At 37.8% G+C, this 20,425-nt stretch overlaps 1 protein-coding gene across 1 annotated transcript in view; it reads right to left on the bottom strand.

The window, feature by feature from the left end:
- Positions 1-17,638, bottom strand: part of LOC139968169 (keratocan-like) — a 19,413-nt gene extending 1,775 nt beyond the window's left edge. The window contains exons 1-4 of the mRNA XM_071972563.1: positions 17,432-17,638; positions 1,524-1,638; positions 821-892; positions 503-562 (exon numbers count right to left, since the gene is read on the bottom strand). Coding sequence (XP_071828664.1) covers positions 503-562; positions 821-892; positions 1,524-1,638; positions 17,432-17,528 — 344 coding nt within the window. The 5' untranslated portion in view covers positions 17,529-17,638. The remainder of the gene's footprint in view (positions 1-502; positions 563-820; positions 893-1,523; positions 1,639-17,431) is intronic.
- Between the last annotated feature and the right edge of the window lie 2,787 nt (positions 17,639-20,425).

The raw sequence follows: 20,425 nt of genomic DNA, 5'->3' as shown, positions 1-20,425 counted from the left end.
TGTCGATTTTTTTAATTATTTATATTAAATAACCGGGGACTCATAAGGTCCCCGGTTCGAGTCACTCCAAGATTAATGTATGTCGTCCAGTTATAGAGTTGTTGTCAATTGACAATTCAAAATCATGGACGTTAAATATGAATGTAAGGGATTGACTTCGGTCAGCTTGCGGCTTTGATAAGCCAATGAGGCTTCTTCGCGAGTTCCTGCTTGCAGGAGGATCTAAAATACATTCATACATACACATTCATATTTCTAGTGTGGTAGCTGTTTGTCCGAATACTTATATACACGAAAAGATATACAAAGACAGCTATACTTTCTTGCAAAATATAAGAAACTTATGTTTTGCTATAGTTTTTTAGTAGAAAACGTAAGAACCACGAATAGTAGCTGGCCAAATTTGAGATTTTACACACTAAAAAAATAATAACTGTATTCTAAAATATTTAGCTATTAATATATTTAATAGTTAGTTGTATTGCAAACGTTTTCTCCTCACAGCGTGTCTAGACTTTTCGGAAGGTGAAATGATCTTCGAATTTGATTCTTATTGAATTGTCTGTGAAGGAAAAATAAGTGAAGAACAAGATATTCTTATAAAGTGATATATCAATTGATGTATCATACACAAAATGAAAAATAACAGTATTCTTCTTATAATGAAAGTAATCTATACAAATTAAAGAATTTCAGTTGCAATCATGGTACATATTGAAAGCTAGTGACTGCATTGTACACTGCTATACAAGTTATGTGTGGCCAGAATCTGTATCAGTCATGCTCCTGGAAACCTGAATATAAGAAAGAAAATACTTACAATTGTTTCAGATTGGTAAATCGTTCGAAAAATTCCGTGGGAACACATTCAATTGCATTCCTTGAAAGGTCTCTGTACAGAAAGAAAAATGCATAAACTCGTGAGTAAAAGAACGAAGACGCCTTAAGACACTCGAAATTTGAAATGACTTAAGTAAGATATGGGTTTCTAAGGTCAATTCTAGCACATTATTCTGCTTGAGCCATGTGAGTGTTGTAGGCAGGATTTCGAAGTTTTTACATATCATTTGATCGTGCACTTCTTTACACAAACTACCTTCAGTATATTTTATCGGAACAAAACAAACATCAGTAGAAATATACAGTTAGGCTGCCTACAAATTACAATGTCGATTACTCCATAATAAACGACAAAAGTTCAATTTGATTGGCTGTTGAGTTGAATAAATTAAAATGCTGGCAATGAAGGTTATGATCATGAGACAATTCTTATTCAAACGCTTATCTTGGCTGAAAAAAATTGCCCCAGAGACGTGGCGGACACTATCATGGGTTATTTTATTCGACGTGTTTATTGGCCAAATCATATAGCCCACCTCCAAAGGTATTACTTTAATTAACACCTTGCTACAGTGGTCCAATCACATGAGGTGAAGCCAAGAAACATTGAACGTACATCCCAGCCTACGGGTGTTATATAGGCCTTGTCACATGCTCACGTGTAATTACGTACTCACACTTACATGTAAGGCAAGTCGGATGACAGGTTTCTTGGCAAGGCAACCAAACCTTTATCCGCACAATTAGCTTCACCGTTAGAGCAATTACAGACACCTGTTGGTCCACACGCTGGAACATCTGTATGGATATCAATTCATAAATAGTAACACAGACATCAACTTGAGAAATATGTCGAACAACCAGGCGCGTAGATTCTGCATTGAAAACTATCTAAGCGTAGCGCCACCATAAGTTGGCGGTATGCGTAAAAAAAAAATTAAAAAGAAAATTGGCTCAAACTGCCTCCCAGATCGCTGGAAATGGCACTTCCCATCTAAAAGCTTGAAATTACTAGCGATATCATAAAAACATTCAAACAAATCTGCTCAAGGGGGGCGGTCGCCCCCTTCGACACCCCCCCCCCCCCCTGGCTACGCGCCTGCGAACAACACATTCAGACTTGTAGTACGAGACAACAGTAGAAGTTAAAGTAACTAATTTGCTAGAATACGATTACCAGTATATGGACTCACTATAAAAGCAGCCAAGAATGCATGCAGCATTTGAATCTTGTTAACAAGTATAACAGTCCATTCACGACAAAAGCTTCTAAACCCTGTGTAAAGATAGTATATTATCTTAGTTGAGAGGCTGCTATGAATGTTAACGTTATAGTAAAAAGTAAAAACAAGAAAAAGCTACATAGCGACCTTTATATAAAGTTGATCCAACATGGATTGATATCGTGTTATTCGTGAAGTCATTCTGCATAATATACAAGAAAAATAGCGATGAAGACAACTTTTCAAGCCGGATTATTGCAAAAGTAATAAACCCTAACATTGTAGCAACAAGCGTGAGAACAAATACCCACATTGGGAAAGGCATTAAAGTACACACACTTTGAGAAACGTTACTGATCAGGCGCGTATCCAGGATTTTCTAACCCGGGGGGCGCGAATTACTATCTAAGCGGAGCGCCACCATCGGTTGGCGCGGAGCGTACAAGAAAATTTCTGGTTTTGATACCCCCCCAGATCACCGGAAATGGCACTTCTCGGGCTTGAAAATGAGCAACCAGATGTACACTTTTGCCTGAGAACCAAGTATTTCCCAAAAGTTTTTCCCCCATCCATAACCTTTTGAAGATTGTCACCAGTCACATCATGTTCGACCTCATTGCATGTCCTATGGATCATTGCCTTTGTAGGTGATTCTACGTCACGGCCCACAATATCCGAAAGCCCTACTTTTCAAGGTTTTAAGCCCATTATTTGTTGAGAATTTGAAAATTCAGATTTCTCGTGAATAAAATCACTTGAAAACATACCCATAATGTTGCACAAAATTCAATCTATGGACAACCAATATAGAAAAAAACCTCCTTGAACCCCTAAAAGACAGGTCAAAATTGCACGAGTAGAGGAAAGTATGATGAAGAATGTTTGTCAGGAAATTTTTTGAAAATTCAGACACAGTTAATTTATTGGTGTAGAAATATTAAAACCTCTTATAAATGGCTATTATAAAACTTGGTTGAAGGAAATGAAAAATAGCAGATATTTCCGATATCAGGTATATCGAAACCGAACACTACACACATAGGCGTAGGTCCCGTAGGAGTGCCCCCCCCCCCCCCGCAACCAAATGTTTCCCATTTTCTTCGGGCACCTACTTAAAGAAAAATAAATAGCAATGAATAGCTTAAAAATGATCTCCTTGGTAATTAAAATAAAGTTGTAAGCTTGACCGACATTACTACTGTAAAAGAGAGTTTTGACATAAATGGATCTGTATGGTTTTTCTCCATCTACATAAGACATTTGGTTGTTTACATTAGCATCCGGCGGTATACTGTGTAACTTTCACGGACCGTTCGGTACACGATGCCATGCAATGTAATGACCGATGCTTGCTTGTCTGATATTGGCATCGAAGTATTGAACGCGCGCTTTGCGTGCGAAAAATGTTGGCCTTTTTTTCGTTACAGCCCCCAAATCAAATTGGGCTCCTACGCCTTTGACTACACACATAGACAGTTTTTGAGACTGTTCATCGTGGAACATGCATTTCAATGCTCACTGATACGATGTTATATCTGCTCTTTGCTTTACAAACTCGAACAGGCGTGTAGCGAGTAATTGCCAAGGGAGGGGCGAAGCCGGTAGGCAAACTATCTAAGCGAAGCGCCACCATGAGTTGGCGCGAAGCGTACAATAAAAATTTTGGCCGAAAATGCCTCCCAGATCGCTGGAAATGACACTTCTCAGGCCTTGTAAGTTGCATCTAAGCATTGTCTATTTTGAAATTACTAGCGATGTCATAAAGAAAATTTGCTCGGGGGGGGTGTCGCCCCCTTCCCGAAATGCGTCATGTTCCCCGACGACTCGGTCGAGTTCAAGATCAGTCACAGTTGGTTCCATATTGCACAATCGTACAATTGTTTAAGGCGTCCATACACACACGCGCGTTATGATAGACCATATATAGTATTTATATAGATACATTAGTGAGAGAGGAAATATGGAAACGTCAAAAATGGAGTTGTCGGTGTAAGGGGTAGGGTGAGGCGCACACCCGCTCCGTAATCCTTGATCTGTCACTGGCTACCCTGTGTATATAATAGGGATCAGCGCTTTAACTATGACTGTTCCTCTTTCTCTTCCCGAGGTCTTGGCTATCTTCTACTCCCTCCTTTTCTCATTTTTCTCTCTTTTTCTTTTTCTTTTCCCTTCCTTCCTCTCCTCCTTTTCTTTTTCCCCCCTCTTTTTTCTCTCCTCTTTTCCTTACCCGGGGGGCGCCCGCCCCCAACGCCCCCCCGGATACGCACCTGACTGATAAAGTCAGCCCTCGACAGTTAAAGTGCTTGGTCTGTAAAGCATATGAAGTAACCTGCAGGGCTGAATAGTGGTACAAATGTCTCAGTTGTTATCATAGACTGAGATATTCGCCCTCGTTAGGCTGACAAAGGTTTTAGCTGCAGCAAAGCAACTTGACATGTAATGTGAGGAGGGCTGCTATGGCGGGCCATCAGTCTTAAATCGTGGGGAATCGACGTATACCGATTTAAATCGACATATACCAATTTCCTTCGACTTAAACCAGTTTCCAGCAGCTTAAAATTGAATTCTCCCGATTTAAATCGACTTATTCCAGTTTAATAAATTGGTATATGTCGATTTAAATCGGTATATGTCGATTCCTGCCCGGTTTGAGACTGATGGCTTGCCATATCATGTGATGCCGACCGTACTATTCGGGTTCAAGGGAAAGTAACAGGTTCAGATACAAAAGACAAAGCGTGATACAGTCAAATGGGAAGTGCAAAAGCGGGGAAAAGACCCCACATTGAAAGAAGTATAGAATTAATGAACATGGTACAAGAAGCAACAACAATCTCACTAGACAAAGTACGCAATACTGCCTTTTAGAGAACACGTTTCCATATAAGGAAGTCCGTTTTCAGGAAGTTCAAGTTAATGAGATCAACACGTACTTTTTGTGAGTTCAAGTATAGCAGTTACATTTGACACGGCTGTACACCATGCATGCACGGTACTCTACTTAGTCACGCTGGATACGTGTCGCAATGAAATTTGAGGTGATATATTAAGCTACCATATACATATACTTTTGGAGTAGGTTTTTATTTTAATCAAACATATTTAATGTCAGTCATGGAAATGTTCCACCATTTGTTCGTGGAGAGCTGATGTAGAGCATTCATTAGCAAAACTACACAGAGTCCCATACGAAGCGAATCAGAAGTGGATCATATATGGATATGATACTCTTGGAGTATTCAATCGCCCGTAGCTTTCAACAAATGACACAGCATGCAAACTCACACTGGAAGCAATGTATGATACAGCGCGGGTATAGACGATGCCATAATAACAACATTGTTGATAAAAACAATTGCTGATAAAGTTATTGAATTATCTGGAAAGTTATTAAGCTTTATGCAGGATAATAAGCTATAAATCATGAAACATTTACAAAAAAATAAAATGCAATTATGTTATATATCAACATTTAATGTTAACGTCTCAAGACATGTTCCTTCTTTTCTACAACGAACATTAAGTGCTAAGAAATGTTCTTATTAACCCAGCCCAGTATATCCATCGTCAAAATAGCATCAAACACTGCAACACAGACTTGCCAAACAGACCCGTTGTAAAAATGAAATCTTAAAGAATAATGGAAATATAAATATATATCTGGCAAGCTTTGAGAAATGTACAATCAATGGGGAATACGTGACAATGTTGGGCTACATCTATCTTACAGGTACTTGATACAGATATCAATAACGATATCGATATCGCAAATTATTTTAACTTCTTTTTACATCTGTAGCAAACAAATTTGCGACAAGCCAGAATTCACAGGAAAACAAAAGTATGGAAACGTTAAAGCAATATGTATTGTCAGAGATTTCAAATGGATTTCTGTTAAATATTCCTAAAGTATCACATGAATTTGTTATTAGGTATCTACAGCATCTTGATAATTCAAAAGCTACGGGTACCGATAAAATCAGCGCTAACATGTTAAAAAAAGTGCGCAACTTATATGATTTTCCGGCGTCAAGATGGACGGTGGCCAAAGTGATACCTATCTACGACAATAGGTCGAAACTAGACGTGTGGAATTATAGACCAATATCAGTGATAACCGTAGTTTCAAAAAGATTTTGGACAAAAATGTACATGGACAGGGGGGTAGGAAGCTTCCAAAAAGTGTGGGAGCACAACATCAGAGGGGCACTTCCTCATTCCACAACCACCACTCGTTATACTATAAACTGATACACACCGGCCATATCACTTAAATATATATGATGTGTTAGTATGCTATCAATACTATTTATTGAGATTGTTTATTGTTAACCGTGCTACAACAAGATACGGGATGCTATTTTAGAAATAGCATGTACAGACTAAAAATAAATTATTAAAATAAAATATTAAAATAACAAAGGCTTAAGAAATCCAAAAGACAGTTCTTCATCAAATGGGCACATTTTATTTGCCAGTAAGGCACATTTGCTATTTTGGAAAAAAGTGGGGGGAACGTGCCCCCAGTGCCCCCCCCCCCGCTCCAACACCCCTGTACATGGATCTCTTCATGAAAAGGTTGAACAGTTTAATTTACCAAGAGTAGCACAATCTGGATTCATGGCAAAGCAATCGTGTGAGACAGCATTATTCGTTATTGATAGACAGTTGGATGTAGAAAAATGACTTTTGGTAAGTCAATGCTAATAGATTTACGTAGGCGTTTGATTAAGTCAACCTTGCTACTACATTGTTACAAAAACTATATATAGCAATGCTCCAAAGATTGTTTTGAACGGTTAAAGTCTTACCTGTGTGATATAATTCAAAGCGTCTTTGTTATAATGGGGTTCATTCAACCTGCATACCCATGCAAAGCGGTGTGCCACTGCAGGGATCTATTGTTGGTCCATTACCGTTTATTACTCTATATTAATCACTTTAGTGAGGAAAAATGTTAGTGGGGAAAACCATAACGGACTTATAACATAAATTAAATGAAGAAATACGAATATATATATATATTTATATATATATATATATATATATATATATAGATGTAGTAACAATATGATGGTTATAAATATAGACGAAACTAAATGCTGTAGTCTGTTCAAGACAAAGGTAACGTACATTAACAAATACTGACCTTCTTAGTGCATATGGATGTAAATCAACTTGCAAATGTTAAATGTGAAAGGCTCTGGGGTGTCAGGAGAGATATGAACTATCCTGGCAAGACCAAATAGAGTATGTGTGTAAGACTGTCAGCACCAGGATAGATATGAACCTATCCTGGCAAGACCAAATAGATTGTGTGTGTAACACCCTCAGCATCAGGATAGATATGAACCTATCCTGCATGACAAGACCAATTAGATTATGTGTGTAAGACCGTCAGCACCAGGATAGATATGAACCTATCCTGGCAAGACCAAATAGATTATGTGTATAACACCGTCAGCATCAGGATAGATATGAACCTATCCTGACAAGACCAAATAGATTATGTGTGTAAGACCGTCAGCACCAGGATAGATATGAACCTATCCTGAAAAGACCAAATAGATTAAATGTGTAAGACTGTCAGCACCAGGATAGATATGAACCTATCCTGACACGACCAAATAGATTCTGTATATAAGACCGTCAGCACCAGGATAGGTATGAACCTATCCTGACAAGACCAACTAGATTATGTATGTAAGACCGTCAGCATCAGGATAGGTATGAACCTATCCTGACAAGACCAAATAGATTATGTATGTAAGACCGTCAGCACCAGGATAGATATGAACCTATCCTGACAAGACCAAATAGATTATGTATGTAAGACCGTCAGCATCAGGATAGGTATGAACCTATCCTGACAAGACCAAATAGATTATGTGTGTAAGACCGTCAGCACTAGGATAGATATGAACCTATCCTGAAAAGACCAAATAGATTATGTGTGTAAGACTGTCAGCACCAGGATAGATATGAACCTATCCTGGCAAGACCAAATAGATTATGTGTGTAAGACTGTCAGCACCAGGATAGATATGAACCTATCCTGACACGACCAAATAGATTCTGTATATAAGACCGTCAGCACCAGGATAGGTATGAACCTATCCTGACAAGACCAATTAGATTATGTATGTAAGACCGTCAGCATCAGGATAGGTATGAGCCTATCCTGACAAGACCAAATAGATTATGTATGTAAGACCGTCAGCACCAGGATAGATATGAACCTATCCTGACACGACCAAATAGATTATGTATGTAAGACCGTCAGCACCAGGATAGGTATGAACCTATCCTGACAAGACCAACTAGATTATGTATGTAAGACCGTCAGCATCAGGATAGGTATAAACCTTTCCTGGCAAGACCAAATAGATTATGTCTGTAACACCCTCAGCACCAGGATAGGTATAAACCTTTCCTGGCAAGACCAAACAGATTATGTGTGTAAGACTGTCAGCACCAGGATAGATATGAACCTATCCTGACACGACCAAATAGATTCTGTATATAAGACCGTCAGCACCAGGATAGATATGAACCTATCCTGGCAAGACCAAATAGATTATGTGTGTAAGACCGTCTGCACCAGGCTAGGTATGAACCTATCCTGACAAGACCAAATAGATTATGTGTATAAGACCGTCAGCATCAGGATAGGTATGAACCTATCCTGACAAGACCAAATAGATTATGTATGTAAGACCGTCAGCATCAAGATAGGTATGAACCCATCCTGGCAAGACCAAATAGATTATGTATGTAACACCGTCAGCACCAGTATAGATATGAACCTATCCTGACAAGACCAAATAGATTATGTATGTAAGACCGTCAGCATCAAGATAGGTATGAACCCATCCTGACAAGACCAAATAGATTATGTATGTAACACCGTCAGCACCAGTATAGATATGAACCCATCCTGACAAGACCAAATAGATTATGTATATAAGACCGTCAGCATCAGGATAGTATGAAAATATCCTGGCAAGAACAAATAGATTATGTGTGTAAGACTGTCAGCACCAGGTTGGCCTTCTAAAGAAGCAAAATACTGATGTGCCAACCTGAGTTTTATATTATAATGGATACACTCTTCTGTACCTCGATTACTGCAATCTTGTATCGGGATCATGTAATCAGGGATATATTAATACGATAACTAAGCTGCAAAAAAAGGTGCTGCTATAATTACCTTAAGCGCAACTTATCACGCAAGATAATGTGACCTTTTTAATGTTCTTTTGATGTACATTCAATATATGAACGATTAATTATTGTATTTAAATCTCCTGACGGATTAGCACCCAATTATATGAATGAGATGTATACCGCCATATGAAATGGCCACAATTATGCTCTACGGTCTGTGACGTCAAGAGGACCGAAATACATTAGAAAAGAGTTTCATGTATTGCTACAAAAGAATGGAATGAGTTGCCTCCATTTGACAGAAATGCACACAAATTTAGCAGTTTTAAAGATTTGTGAAAGAAATTGTATATTTATGTTAATTTATGCAAATGTTCTACAGATCTTACAATTTTTGAAATTCTTAAGTTTATGATATTTAGCTTTGTAACATCTAACCTATTTTATATGTATATGTTTTTCATTGGGGATCAATTTATCCGTTTACCGTTACTTATCTATTAAATTAGTTTTATTTTCAGTTTACATGCATCTTTTTACATCTAGATTTTTATACATTCAGACTTATTATTGCATTTTACACCAATATGTTTTGAACAACTACATTTAATAGGGCCTCGTGGAAGATAAGTCTTAACAAACCGAGCAACCCTCTCTGGCACAAAAAAAAAGTTGAAATAAATAAATAAACAACATGTGAATTACTCCATTTCAAAACTACTTAGTACAAGTGACCAGTGGCATAAAACAACGGATGACAGCGTATAAAACGTCGGTATGTACTTAAAGGTGGGATCGCTCGTAATTTCCTCGTTAATTCTGTCCTTCACACCAACCGATTCAAAAATAATATCAATACTACCCTCTACCGGTTCGTCGCTGTTGTTTCGTAATTTCTCAGCAATCCCGTATTTACGGCTAGTAAGCAATAAACGGGTTCGGTTACTTGAACGGTGGCCTTGGCGAAATTCCTGCATAGTTTCTTGTCTGTGGCAGTGTCAGTACAGGGAGTTGTTATGGAAAAACTCCCTGGTCAGTAGTATGCGGTAAATTATTACGTCGCGTTTCCGTGTGTGTTGTGTGATACAAAACTCTGTGGTTTGTTTTACGGATGCCCTGGTTTCGTAGTTGAATCACTGATTTGGAAAGCTCTGCATGCTTTATGCTGTATCGAATATCAGAAGTTTAGCCTATAGAAGTACAGTACTATTTTACTTTAAAAAACCAGTGTATTCCAAACCTTTACAGATGCGCCAGTCTTGTACTAACCTGAGTAAAGTATTTGAAATATTACAACCTCAGTTGCGAGCCGACATTCTTTCACAGCTCAAGAAACTTATAGTGAAGTTTATGTCTGATACATTGACTCGTGTCACAAAAAGGACAGACGCGAATGAGTGAAAAAATTGCCAAAAGTGATTACATTGGGTATCAAACGTATGGTCAAGTCCGTCATATGTGAACAATTGGTATTTCAGCCAATTTAGGTATTAATTACACATAGACACAGTCACAACTTACATTGTATTTTATACATAAATTTTAGTTATATATCAGGAGGATTTTGTCATAAACCATATATAGATAAATATGTATATTTAATTATTTTTGGACTCCTGACAACGGGCCCTTTAGGCGATCACAGAACACTTGCCCTAGCTGCACCCCATCCTCCTAACCGGTGCACGTAAACCCTGTCCTTGCACCCCTTTGACCCGAATTAAAAATAAGGAAATTTGAACGGAAAAGGGAACGAAAATACGTTGCCATAACGGGCGGCTCCACCCTCTTTAGAAAGGATTGGCAAAAAGGGAATAAGTACATGAACAATAAATTAAAAGTTATTTCCATTGAAAAGTGACTCGCTGAACATCGGCAGTCAAAGCAAACAACTTTTGTTTTCTAAATCACGTCAGTTTATTGCTTTCCAGCGTACTGTACTCCAGTATTGATTATCCTGCCTCTTGTTCCGAACGGCTCCCAAAGAAATGCCAAAAAGTCGGCAACGGGGTTGGGGGTGGGTTACCCAGCCCCACCATGGGGCACCTCATCACGACTGACTCGAATTACAACTCGAAACTATAACTCAAATTGCATTGAATTTAAAAAAGAAAAAGAAAAAAAAAGCTGTCTGCATGGCTCATACTTATCTATACTATTGTGTGACCATATAGGCGTACAGGCTCTAGTCAACCAGGAGGGACACTGGGGGGGGGGCTTTTTTTTCTTGCCACAGAAAATTAAACATTGCCAGGAAGTTCCTAGTACGATTAATTCATTTCAAACTTCGACTACAATGAAGGACAAAGAGAACCATATAGGCCTATGCCTGACTATAAGATCATTGAACCATCACGAACAACTCCGAATAATCTTCCATTTGCCGATTCATGACACTGGGAAGTAAGGGGTGGGGGGTGGGGCATTCCATTTGATCCGCAAGTATAGTGAACGGTCACCACAACAAAGGTGTATAGCTTGGGACTAGCATGGGGAGACTTGTCAACCTTGTGAACATTTTTTAGGGGGGTAAGATGTAAGGGGGGGGAGTCGGCAAACTAAAACATACAGGGTAAACAGAGGGAAGGAAAGAGGTCAAAAAAGAAAGAGTGAAAGACAGATGAAGGGATGGAGGAAGAAAGTAAAGAAAATGTGGAGATGGAGGTTAGGGGTAGAGATAGATATGATATGAAATACAGAGAAAAGAAAACCAAGAGCAGAAAATGGAGATCACTGGGATACTGTCAAATACACAAGAAGAATATACAATCTCAATACTGGAATTAAATAATGCACCACATAAATACAGCTTATGACATCAAGAAATCAAAGGTGAAGGATATAATGTTTCAAGGATGCTGGAAAATAAGACACAACAGAAGATGATCATGGTTTCTGATCTATTAGGCTTCTTCTCCCTACTGCTACAAGGATGTAAGAGACCACAGGGACTCACACAACTCTTTAAGTTGTGATGACCTCTGACCCTTACTATGCCTAACTGTTATGTTGCCAGGAAATAAATACACCAGTGCATGAGAGGAGGTGAGAGACAGGACTGATTGATCGTGTCTATAGGGGTGTTTAATATACATGTGATTCAAGAAGATAGATGTAAAATGTAGCATCGTTTGAACACTTCAAAGGGGACCCCTTCCCCACCCCCACCCCACGTTCAAATCATATCCCCTCCTGCCTCCTGGCAACGGATATGAACACCAGTATAAATAAACCGATACAGATATTTATACCCGCTGTTTGTGTAGGCCTATATACAATAATACAAAGCTGGCCATTCTCTGATTGTTACTCCTTGATTGAATTTCCCCAACCTTGCCCACCTTGACTTAGAGGGTGGCCAAGCTTCTGATTCACAGTCATAGCTACTATCGAACAAAATGGACGAAAGCAATTTATCTAAATCTGGTGATGCAGATGTATCAATAGCTGCTAATCCAACGTGAATGTCGCACAACCTGTCAATAAAAGTCTGGGAAAAGTGCTTGCCCCTGCCATATGTATGATCTCTTTTGTTCAGGATCATATAAATGTGGCAATGTGTATTTGTATGGTCTGAGGTTTCTCTCCCATGCTGCTCCATATCTAATCCTACTGGTGACATTGGACAGAACATGGCAGATGGCTTCTTGAGAGGTGTTGAAGTAACTGGATCAGAAGTATCTGTAAAGATTACATAAAACATTTGTTACTAGATTGCAAGTATCCTGCTATAGCTACTATGGCTGTGACTAAAAATATACTTTTGTTTAGAACTTATCACACTTTTGCAGCACTGGAAACTGATATTTCAATTTAAATGGTGTCATTGAGTTTAGAGGACATTGAAGTAGAAGATATTGAAGTTACAAGTATGTTGGTGAAACCAAGACCACCCTCAATAAGCAGTTCTAGTCACAGGTCAATACAATGAAAATGGAGACTCCAGTAGGGGAACACTTTCAGTTCCCCACTCATACCATTAAAGTAAGACATGTCCCAACAGGTAACTAAATTCGTAGACTAACCATCTCAGACATAGTACACCACAGCAGAGATAGAGAGAGTGAACGGAATGCCTTAGCACCATTCAACTGAATGGGCTCAATATACAAGAAGGACATGACTAACTTACATAGGCGTTTGGTGAAAATTCGGGCAATATGCTGAGAATTTTTCGGGCACCTACTAAAAAAGAATCATTTTCAGTGTGTTTTTCACATTTTTTGGTGAAAATTCGTGCAAAATGCTGAAAATTTTTCGGGCACCTACTGAAAGAAGAATAATTTGCAATGTGTTTTCCACTTTTTTCGGTGAAAATTCCGGCAATATGCTGAGAATTTTTCGGGCACCTACTTAAAAAAAGAATAATTTGCAATGTGTTTTTCACTTTTTTTGGTAAAAATTCAGCAATAAGTTGAGAATTTTTCAGGCACCTACTGCAAGAAGAATATTTTGCAATGTGTTTTTCAATGTTTAAACTTACATTGTTATGATCATTTTTGTTTTACAGATTCCCTAATAATTTTAACCAATATGGAAGGCTAATACAGTAAGACGCAAAATGATTGTATGTTATTGGCATGTGATGTAATAACCGATGAATGCCTATATGATATGCACAACAACATGTTGATCGCGCGCGGAGCACGCGAAAATTTCGGTCATATTTTTCGGGCAAGTCGTTTAAGCCCCCCACAAATCAAATGAGGCTCCTATGCCTATGCTAACTTAATCCTGCTCCATCTCTGTATTCTGCCATAGTTCATTCCCCCTCTCTCCTTCTTAATCCTCGCTTTGTACTCCAATGTTTATCTAAATACCTCTGCTTTCCCTGACTCCTTTTGTTCAATACACCATTAACTTCTTTCTTTGTGTTCACCATGTCCTCTCTGTTCCAGGCTCTATTGTGTCTCTTGAATTACCTGTTACTAGTCAGTTTGCCTCTAAAGAAGATCCTCATAATATCAGCGCCACTGACTTTTATATAAATTCTCATACACATGTACGCTTTTTAGTGGATGAGCAATATGCTACCATTTTTTTCTTTTCTTTAGGAATTTAATGAGAATGAAATTGTATTAATTTTTCTGATCACATCAGATCAGATATAAGATTAGCACTGCTCTTCCAGTCTGTTATTCATGCAAGGATAAACATATAAATTTACCTTCTCCTTTGTGAGTGTCAACTGAGCTTTCTGTGGTGACAGCTGCTGAGAATGCCTCTGTTTGACTTTCGGCATCCTTCTGGAAAGATGCATTTGACACCTGTTCAATGAAACAAAAAAATTGTCCGTAAATCATATAACTGAAATAGTAATTTTACTGTACACCCCAAGCTTAATTGTATGCGTAATGAATCTGGTAATGACCAAATCATTACAAACAAACATGTTTTTATCATACCCAAGAAAAATATGAAAGAGAAAAGTAACAAACAAACACTTTGGCAGATTTCAATAATAACATATTGTTAACCCACAATGATTTAAACCCAAATAAGGATGATATATTCTTCCATACTCTTCTTCAACATATCCTAAAACCGTGGTACCTTTCAAGAAAATTGTGAGGATAATTTTGTGTTGCCCAACTGCTTGCTCAACAACCTGAGCTCACATGTCAATGTACAATTTACTATGTAAACTTCCTGTCTAAGTGAACTGATTGGTTTCATATCATTAAAAGATGTCCAGTCTTTTGATCAAAGTTTGATGTACACTCACTATTTACCTACTGTGTAAACTTCCTATTTATGTGAGCAGTTGGTTTCATGAGTGAGAATTGAGATGCTAGCTTACTCCATGACATAAGCCCACCATTGTGAAAATTCCTGTTTACATGCATAGCTAGTTTTCAGACTACCATTAACGCTAGATTACTCTCCACAAGAGATAGTTACGGTCACCAAATTTAATAGATCATAATTTTTGAACACTAAATATCAGATCATTTAGGGCTCTTAAAATGCAATCTGGATTTGGTTGCTAGGCGGGCCGTATCCTAGCAACCAAAAAGTTTTCCAATTTTTTTTGGCCCAATTTCATCCTTTGAGACATATTGCAAGACACCATATCAATTTCAGGCAATTCTGAGAGGGTGGGCGTGGAGGCCACTGTTGATTTGGCATGGATGGACCCATATATAAAAATATGATAACTTATCACAACATTATAGCATTAGGCCTACACAAAAAACTGGTACTTTCTTACCTCCAGGCATGGCAATATAAAGGTTTATATAGGTGTAGCTATATGTACTAATATGTTCCCTCAATTTGTGAGGCTAATTTACCTTAGTTCTTGCATAGCAGTTGGGTTCCTTCAAAAATCCCACACGCAGAAATGTACACATGATTGAGTCAGTAGATAACATATACACCCCGTTGCCCAAATGAACCATTAAAACTTGATTGCGTATATGCTGGCTGTGGCTGACCTTAGAAGTATAGTTGCATATGTAGCGGTGTGAAAACATGTGAATCAGTTAGGAGTGATTCTAAAGTATTTATGTAGATGCATTATTTTTATAGGAAAAACTGCAGGTCCATGTGGTTGTACTTGTACAGCACAGTAGGCCTTCCTCACTGGTGCATATTACAAAATTAGGGGATGCAGTTACTTTGATCACTAAATTCAGATACTTATTACTATACTGTAGGCCTTAGTTCTATATATGCCTAGTTAATTATGACTGGGCAAAGATGAGGCTTCAAACTTCTTTCTTTTTTTTCAAATGCTCATTCACAAGAACATCTTCTTCAAACAAGGACAGCTGATAAAAATTTAGAACCTGGAGGGGGTGGGGATGAACAGATCACCTAGGCCTAGTGGTTAGAAAATATATTTCCATCAATTTGTTGAGGCAAAAAAAGTTTAATTTTTGGTGATGAGAAGGCCCAGCTTTCCATTGCATAAATATCAGTCAGTCTTCTTTAGAAAGGATACTTTCATTTTTAACTGTATACAGTATCTTCATGACAAGCATTCACAAACAGTGATGATGCTGACTCAGTAATACAACTTACTGCTATTTTGGGCTAGGATAAGTATGGTAAGGTTAGCATACGCTAGGCCCATTGGAAAAATAATGAATGATAGGCCTAGTTACATAGCCTAGGCATATCAAATCATGTATGTTACAAATACAATAGCATACTAGACACTGCGAAGTTCGAACACCTAAGCCTTAAAATACCCCAAAACTCCTAGCCTATATCTTCATTTTATTGACAAATATATACGTACATACTTGCACATAGGTCATTTTGGAGAGGAAATAACTGTAGCTTCGTAGTTTTTAGTGATATTGGCTTTTGCTTGTAGGTTATCATGGTGAAATCGTGTATTTCTTATGGGAGTCCGAACTTCGCAGTATTCTGTACTTCGCAATACTGATAGGCTATACATGTAACCTAGGACAACTACTGTACCCTATACAGTTTTAGCCTAGCTTAGCAAATCATTACCTTTTTGTGTGATCCTGAAGCATACGTTGCTCACAGAAGTCTAATCATGGACATGTTTGTAGAGTTCTTTCTCCATTTGCCAGCTTACATAGGAACGTAGAAGATAGATCTTCGTGGCATCTCTTCGTCGCTGTTGTTCCTTTGCACTGCTGTTTTTGTCAGGTCCATGCAACAAAGGCCTTCCTCCACTTAAACCTAGCCTACGCTCGTTCCAGGATAAGGTCGTTTTATTTCGCCCGATTCTCCTTGCCCTGATCCCTTTTCCATGATTGTCACAATACTCTAATCGAATGTATTTGGACGAAAATCGTACAGTATTCTTTACTCAAAAGGCACACAAACAACAAACTATCGAGGACGAAAGTCCTATGCGGTAAACAGTACAGTAAACTGAAATGCTGTGTTATAACATTATGTGTGCATGGGTACGGGCTTGTTGCGCATACGCTTGCCTGTGCTATTCACTGATCTAAATTTGCCACCGAGGTCACGTGATTAATAGGGGTCCCATTAAACCTCGCTGAAACCTCGATAATGCCAGCGCCCTCAAGAAAAAGTCTACGAGCGATATCGCCTTTAAAGTATAGCTTCTTTCGTCTTTATTTCTTTGTTATATCTCTTTATAGAAAGAAATTGCAAGTCGCACTTGTCTCCCCACTCCTGATACCTTTCCACGATTTGGTGGTTTAGCTACATTTTTAAAATCAGAGAGAGCAATATTAAATACATCTTACCTGCGAGCGGGCAGTCATTCTTGAGAGCAGTTACTGGATTAACTGCCTGCATGGACCCTAATAAAAGAAAGTAACACCAAATCAGTATCGGTTCCATCACTTAAACCGCAAATTCGTGTGCACGGAGGGAATTGTCGTCTGACAAAAAACGGTTCTACCGTTCTTATTTATATGCTTCTTTCCAACGGTGTCTGTGGTAGCGTGATTATAAACACAATACAAAAAAAGAGGAACTAATTAATTTATACAAGCTTTGTCACAGTTGATTCGTCAAAGTTGTATGGTGGTACACTGTCGGGTTAAATTTTTCAACATTTCGCAACTGACGACTAAATAGAATACGTATGTAAGACAGCAATAGGATATATATGAACCAGTCCTGGCCAGATTAAATAGATTTTGTATTCGTATTTTGTATTTTTAGATCCTCCTGCAAGCAGGAACTCGCGAAGCCGCCATCATTGGCTTATCAAAGCCGCAAGCTGACCGAAGTCAGTCTCTTAGATTCATATTTTGACGTCCATGATTATGAATTGTAAATTGTAAACAACTCTGTAACTGGACGACATACATTAATCTTGAAGTGACTCGAACTCGGGACCTTATTATTGAAAGGCACCGACGTTAACCACTGAGCTAACACTCCCTGATTATGTGTGTAAGACAGTCAACACCAGGATAGATATGAACCTATCCTGGCAAGACCAAATAGATTATGTGTGTAACATCCTAAGCACCAGGATAGATATGAACCTATCCTGGCAAGACCAAATAGATTATGTGTGTAACACCGTCTGCACCAGGATAGATATGAACCTATCCTGGCAAGACCAAATAGATTATGTATGTAATACCGTCAGCACCAGGATAGGTATGAACCTATCCTGGCAAGACCAAATAGATTATGTGTGTAACACCGTCTGCACCAGGATAGATATGAACCTATCCTGGCAAGACCAAATAGATTATGTATGTAATACCGTCAGCACCAGGATAGGTATGAACCTATCCTGGCAAGACCAAATAGATTATGTGTGTAAGCTTCATACTAGATGCAAGTGGATGAATATCTTGCCAAATTTAGAATTATCCCGTTACTACTTTACCACACTGCTTTGTATTGAATTTTGAAAATAAATACAATCCATTGCCCTTTTCTCTTATTCATCGTATTTGTTCAGGAGTTCTAAGCCTACATGGGAGTTTTATTTCAATTCTTATCAATTGCTAACTTCCTGTTTATACTATTTTGCACTCTGTTATACTTTGTTGCAGCTTTTACGTGCCATCAAGATAAGGATTTCTTTACACTAACGATTTTCTGCAAAATGTTGAATTAACAATTTATGACATCTCGTAATATCACCAATATTCTGGAAAATGTTCAAATGTTGACATCTTTCCACGTCGGCAAATTCAAAATTGTTCCAAAATTAAATGGTTGAAATAACAGTTTATGAAGGTTGATCTCGTCGTTTCAACAATTTTCTGCAAAATGCTTAGTTGTTGATATTTTTACAATCTTGCGATTTAACAAATTTTCTAAATACATGATGAAATAGCCACTTTTTACATATCGTCACTCTAAAATATTTCTGCAAAATGCTAACTTATTAAGGTTACATATTTTATTCTTTGATGGCACTTTTAAACTGCCGTATATTTTTGTCAATTGGAAAATGAACTAAACGTTTTTATTTAAGAGACAAATTTAAAAGCAAGCCACATCATTATAGAACAAGAAACGTGCTTTCCACCGAGAGTCTTAGTCTTAGTCCATAGTTTTGTATTTCATTTCATTTATTTGTTGTTGCCAATATGCAATATACAGATATAATTGCTTAGGGAAACAAAGCAGAACACACTTCCATGCAGGAAAGGAAGAAAGAAATAACGAAAATGTCTGGACTTCTGTATTAACACTTTACATTAAAGCAAAAGTAGTACACAAAATGATATGGTAAATGACTAATAACAAAAGTTGTCGAGATCAGTTAATTAATGATATTTATATAACAAACACGAATTCTCTTCTCAAACTTTCTTATTTTCAAATTCTCACTATCGTAAAGGAAATTACATTCGTTGGAGACTACTTCCGTTTACTAAATTTGACAATTTAATTAATTCACCCAAGTTTGCTTTAGTTAAACTATTCATAAACATTCCGTGGAACCTTCTATCATATGATACTTATGGGTTTTCTTTGGCGTTGATACTGAGCTTAGATATTTTGGGGAATAATCAATTAAAAATTAGGGAATTTTGTTTTGTCCAATACTATTCAAGCCTTCATATCTGCATTTTACATCTCCCTGTTCATCCAATGATTTTTTTTATTTTTTATTTTTGTTAGTGGTATGCTAATGTAGTTGTACTGAACTGTTGGTAGACCTAATTTTACACCAAGAATAAAATTCAACTGTTAAACTAACACGTACCTGTATAGTGTTAAAGAAATACAATTACTTTAACACACTAGTCAGATAAGAAATATATAGCATGGCACTTACCAAACGCATTACTGATAACAGATTTATTTAAAATGACAAACGCCGTGACCATTACATTAGCTGAGAGATTCCCTCAGAAAGATTTCGGTGCTGTAACCGATGGTACAAGCAAGTTGATGAAGGCGGCTCAGAATAAGTTTTTGGGCGACGAATGTATCATCGAGGGATTAATCGAATTCTTTAGTTGCACACTAACGTTAAAGTTACTTTGATGAAAAATCTAAAAGTGTTGCTTAGTCCGATCAATTAATCCCAAACGAGATTGATAGTTCAGATCGGTCAAGAAGAAGTTGGACCTAAATAATCTAAACGTTTTCTAATTGGGTTTGTTACCTACATAGTCGACCCTTGTAGACCCTTGTGGACCCTTGTAGACACAGTAGACTTGTTTGTGACAGTCTACAGTATGAGCGTGTTCAAATATTTTAGCAATTCCTTGGACACATACCTTTATTTGCAAAAAGTAATATTGAAGACGGTT

The sequence above is a fragment of the Apostichopus japonicus genome, chromosome 5 (genome assembly GCF_037975245.1).
Source record: "Apostichopus japonicus isolate 1M-3 chromosome 5, ASM3797524v1, whole genome shotgun sequence".
NCBI lineage: Eukaryota > Metazoa > Echinodermata > Holothuroidea > Aspidochirotida > Stichopodidae > Apostichopus > Apostichopus japonicus.
This window is presented reverse-complemented; position numbering and strand designations above follow the sequence as displayed.